The 5,532-nt window shown below is 50.3% G+C and overlaps 1 protein-coding gene across 1 annotated transcript; it reads right to left on the bottom strand.

Moving 5' to 3' along the window:
- Positions 1-2,928: 2,928 nt before the first annotated feature.
- On the bottom strand, positions 2,929-3,818 carry SHISA2 (shisa family member 2; the record flags this gene model as incomplete). The annotated part of the gene is made up of 1 exon (XM_010082085.1): positions 2,929-3,818. A coding segment is annotated over one exon (554 nt), but the record flags the coding sequence as incomplete, so codon positions are not given.
- Positions 3,819-5,532: the final 1,714 nt, after the last annotated feature.

Below are 5,532 nucleotides of genomic sequence, written 5' to 3'. Positions count from 1 at the left end.
GCTGCAGGGTGGGTGAAGTGACTTCAGGAGTGGTTCCATGGCTTCTTACAGCCATATAAGGCTAAAAATGTATTTACAGGCTATGCAGCAGGTTTAGAAGTGTGGCTGCATTTTTTTTTTTAATCCTCTGATTTTTTTATGCTCTTACATTAAAAAAGAAAAAGAAAGGGTGAAGACTGGCTCTCCTATGGAACAGATGCGCGTTCATTGGCAGCACTTGAGAGCGGAGTTGGTTTTTGTCTCACTTACAAGGACAGAGTTTGCTCAAGTGAGAAGGGTCCCCATGCAGAGGAAGGTGGGAACAGCATGGCCGCTTACTGAGAGTTACATGCTCGAAAGGCTTAGCTGGTAACCATGAACCCAACTGAAACCCAAATCCTCTGAAAACACCATTTGCTGCAGAGTATTTGGGATCATTTGGAAAGAAGGAGCCTGCTGGGGCCACAGGTTCTGCCCATCCCGCTCCTGCTGCTGACCTGCACTGTGCCTGCGGCCGCTGGGACACAAGAGCTCCCCAACTCACCTGGGGAGTGAGGGCTCCCCAACTCACCCTCTCCCTGCTCCCCTCCCCCCCCAAACATGCCCCCTCAGATATGTCCCCCCCAAGGCAGAGTGTTCAGCCACCTTAAGTTGCTGAGTCTTTAAAAACACAACCAAAAATCCTAAGTTTGCTTTCTGACAGAGGCTGGAGAACTGGGCTGGTCAGATGTGCTCTTGTAGACAAAGTAAAGCATTAACTGAAGAAAATAAAACTGTAACAAAGCAAAGAAATACAAAGTCACACCATAAAGTATTTATTAAGAAACAAAAGGGGCTTTTTTTTTTCTTCATTTGTAAGAAACACTTTAAATCAAGTGCCTTTTCAGAGATTTAAAAGCTATATCAAATGGTACCATTGGTTTTACATTATTGTACATGACATTAAAAAAAAACACATCTCACAAACTGCCTTTTATTACAACTCAGGTTTCTCTGCCTTCCATTGTAAATTAATTTCTACAGACTTAAATTTAACTTATTCTTTTTTTAACAAGTAAACAATATACAAAGAGATTCACCTGAAATTCGTAGGTCAGAGGTGGTGTCCTTGCCAGGCCACGTGCAAGGCAGGCAGAGCGCGCTCGTGGGGTGAGAGCCGACTTGGTTCACAGGTGGGAAATATTATGTAGACGCAGATGGGCTGCTTGTCCAACCATGTAGCCATGGCCCAGGCAGAGCACCTCCAGCTCCTGCTGATGCTACTGGCAACCAAAGGCATCCGGGCCCCCACTTTGCAAGGTCAGAGTGACTGAGCAGCTTTGCTTGTCTCAAACTAAATTTGGGAAGGCAGGAACCCAATTCTCCATGAGACTCGAGTGTGCATCGGGTCCTTCAAAAGCCTGGGAGCCCCCAGCTCGGGTGTGCCAGGTGCCTGTAAAAGACTCCCCCCCCCCCAGGGGCCATCACCTGTCGCCCCCACAGCCAGAGCTGCCCAGCCTGGCTGGACGGGAAGCCCTGTCCCGATCTTTCTGTCCAGGTCCTCCATGCTGAATGGGGTGATGGCAGCCAGGAACGGCAGATCTGGGATAAATTCCCTATTCATTTTCGTATGTCAGTGGTCAGACCGTTTCTGCCGGCTGCAGACGGCCTGTGTGTGTGGCACAGTTACAAGTAAACCATCGCATTTGGCAACGCTTCCACATGTATTAAAACCAGACATACAGAAAATAGTAGTGTCACAGTTATTGCTACATATTGATACAGTATCAGACAATAAGAAACCTTTTATCAGCTCTGGTTTGATTACAGTAATTGCCCGGTTTCAGCATGTGCCCTTAGCCCTCTGTTGCTGTATTTTGGCTGAGGAACAAATCTATGGAAACGCAGAGACTACGTTGTTTAAGAGACAAAACCAGCCCTAAGCAGCTCGGTTTGTTGCATCCAGGGTGATACACTGCAATTAGCATGGTCTGATTACTCCCAGGGTACTGTTGCCTCTTCAACTTGGAGAGGCATTTTTTTTTTCCCCAGACAAGCAAAGCTAGACAGAGCCACAGCTCCAGTGTAAAGTGTCACCCCGCGCATCATGCTTCCTCCCTGACCCTGTGGCATCACAGGGAGCTGCAAGCACCTTCATCCTTTGGTTGGGCCTTTTACCTTGGTTTTAAATACAACTGTGCCCTCCTACTCCTCTGCCCCATGAGAAAAGAAGAAAAGGGGATGGGTTTCACACCCCTGCCAGCCCCTCTGTGCCCCAGGGTGGGGCAACTCTGTGTGACCCCCATGGAGCAGGGCTGGGGACTCAGAGCAGGCTGGTGGGGGGACAAAGCCCACATTCCTGGTGTCTGAGCTTGGGTCTGACAACTTTGTGCACACTCACACGGGTTTATTGTTTCATGGGAAGTGAGGTTAAATCAGGCGTGTTTGGCGTCACCGTACAACCTTCCTCTGCAAAAGCAGTTTCAGCTCAGCTGCTGCCGGCTGTACCAAAAGCTTTGCTGAGCGTCAGGAGGAGCAAGCACCTTGTACCCTGTTTTTAGTAAGAAGTTCACAGAGATAAACCAAGTCTGTGCAAACCACTGCCAGGTCCTGATCTTGAGGCAAAACCAAATCGAGAAGGGTTTCAAGTGCACTGAAAGGAAGAGCCAAATAACTCACACTCTTCTAATTCCTACATAAATACCAGGAACAGAGAAATTGGTCTTTGCAAGACTAAGCCTTTCGTGGCATTTCACCCCCAACTGGGGGCGCATAAGAAACGTTGGGGGTTGGTAGCAGCACCCAGCACGCAGGGATTGCACTGTTCGGCTCTCAGTTGTGATTGTCTGTAAACAACCGGGAAATGTCATTAAGGAGCTGGGAGAGGAGAAAAGAGGTTTCTTAAGTACTGCGGTCTTGTACAGTAACAAAACTCTTTCTACAAATTAATTAGGTAATTACTTTTGACCATGTCATACCTGAAGGGCACTTAATGGCTCCGGCATTTATCTCGCAAGTACAGTGATCTGAAATGCATGTGCATTTTCAGCGTAATCCTCCACCGCTGTAAATCATGCACTGGAATGAGAGCGTATCTGGCAACATTAATTCAGAGATATCATCCTACAGTTTCTGGCAACGGACCCCAATGAAAATAAATGGTTTATAAACAGTCTGACATGCATGAGCCTTTCAAAATTATTTACAAGTGATGTTCTGGTAGCTTCATTCCGAGGAAGTATTTCTTCTCCGTTCACTTTAGATATTAAAATCCATTGGGTCGGGACGGGGAGGAAGGCATCAGTGCTACACAGTCACAGCTGGGTACATCTTCTGTTCGCTGGCGGGGTGCGGGTAGGGAGACTGGATCTGCCTGTAGCCGCTCTGCAAACCGTCGAGGAAGGGGGGCACCGGGGTGAGTGGCATCGGGTCGTGCTGCACCGCGTAGCCCACATACTGGGGGTGCAGGTACTGTCCCTGGTGCGGCACGATCTGGGTAGCCTGCTGGCAGTTCAGCACTGAAAAGTTCGTTGGCATGTTGACATAGACGTTATTCATGGTCCCTTCTGGCAAACAGCAGTTGGTCTGGGACCTGGTTGGAGGGGCTCTGGCCCCCGAGTTGGCACTGGAGCTGGAGCTGGCGGCAGTGCTGGACTGGCGGGAGGAGGAGCCGCGGGAGGTACTGGCACTCGGGATCATGGGGATCGTCTCCATCAGGCGGGTGCCCCCAGGGGCTCGGCTCTGCTGGGGCTCCTGCTTGGGCCGCAGGCATCTGCAGCAGCAAGCTGCCACCAGCGACCCCAAGATGATGAAGGCGACAAATACAGATCCAACAATAAGGAACGGCACATAGATGGGCACTGCAACAGCAAGGAAAACGTTGTCACTGGGGACCAAGGACAAACCTCAGCAGCCCCGGCAGAAGGCTCCCCCTCACCCCAGCCAAGCCCACCTCCCCCCAGCACAGGTCAGTGCAGGGTGAGCACTGAGAGCTGTGTGAGCAGCCGAGCTTTTTACACAGGGAAGATGAAAAGGGCTGCAAAAACCAGCAGCTGGAGTTTCCAAAAGCATCTTCAAAGTTATTAGCAGGGAAGAAAGCCCACAGCTCAGGCCTCGAGGGAGAGTGGGTTACTCCCCTTGGTCATGGTCCACATCAGCCACCGCTCCACATCTCACCAGACCATGTCCCCAGTATGCCCTACTAGCAAAATTAGGTGAGAGAATGCTCTGTTTGAACAGTGCTGGAGGGAGATACTTTTTGGGCAGGATCTCTGCGCAGGGCTCAGGAGCACAGGGTGGCCGAACACCAGTGCTGCACCCATCCCTCCCCAGCACCAGCCCCCTCTGGCTGCTGTCACCCCTCAGGGCAGGGGGACAGCCAGGCAGAAACCAGGCAGGAGCCACAGGGGCTCTGCCACCCCGCAGCCCCAGGGACCGGCATCCAGCTGCTCTGCGCTTCAGCCCTGGCTTTAAGGAAAAAGCACGGGGCATGCAATGTGCAACTGCCCTGCGCTCCAAAACTTCACTACCAGCAGAGGGGCAGCATCCCCCCTTGCGAGGCTTAAACAAGGGACCCCAGGAGAGGAGGAGTGAGGGTGGGCGATGCTTCAGTGGTGGGGCGACAAACCCAACACGGCAGATGGCAAACACCACCCTTGGAAGGACCTGGGCTCTGGTCACTCTGCGCTCCTGGGAAAAAGCTGCTTTCTCTGCCTCAGTAAGAAATCTGCATGTATAAGGCAGCTGCTGCCAACGAGGTGCCCTGGCACAGAGGCTGCACCTCCTGCAATTAACCAGTGCCAATGCAGCATGACAGCTCCCAAACCACTGAGCAGTAAATATTAATTAAGAAAATTAATTGTTAAGAAAAACACCTTGTTCTCAGAACTGCAAAGGAGGGTCACCTGTCCATTCAAGGCAGAATACCTTCAGCTGATTACGTGGAGCAAGTTATAAACAAAAGGCCATATTTCTCCCATAATTTTAGCACTTTTTAAACAAAAAGCTTGCAAAAAAAATTCTCTACTTCTGTGCTTGGCGCTACATTAGCTCTTGAGCAGGTGCATGCACTTGCTACAGACTGTAATGTGCAAGTTTTCCAAGAGTAACCTGTCCTACTTATAACATCACTTCAGGCTACTTCTAGTGCATTCAGCATGTGGGGATGGCAGCAACCGTGCCGGGAAAACACCAAGGCTTTTTTTTTAAACAGCAGCAGAAAGACTTGAATTTATCCTTGAAATTCAATCTTGTAAAAACCAGTTCTGAGTCGGGGTATCTGAGCTGGAAGAACATATACAATTAGTGGGGACCGGCCAGAAGTAATTTTCAAACATCACGCTGCTTTTTCTGTTCCGCCCATATAGGTGGTTTAAATTTTCTCCCTCCCTTTTTAATCGGGAGAACAAACGGGGCTGAGGAGCCAATTCAGAGCGGTGCCAGAGCTGCACACGGCAAACAGCTTGTCCAAAGCTGTCGGAAAGCGGTGTCATCTTCTTTTAAAGAAGACCCGTCGGTGGAGGGAACCGGCGACAAGGGGGACGGAGCAGTCGAAAAGTTTGCCGCAAATCCGCG

Source organism: Pterocles gutturalis, unplaced genomic scaffold, assembly GCF_000699245.1.
Source record: "Pterocles gutturalis isolate BGI_N339 unplaced genomic scaffold, ASM69924v1 scaffold13869, whole genome shotgun sequence".
NCBI lineage: Eukaryota > Metazoa > Chordata > Aves > Pterocliformes > Pteroclidae > Pterocles > Pterocles gutturalis.
This window is presented reverse-complemented; position numbering and strand designations above follow the sequence as displayed.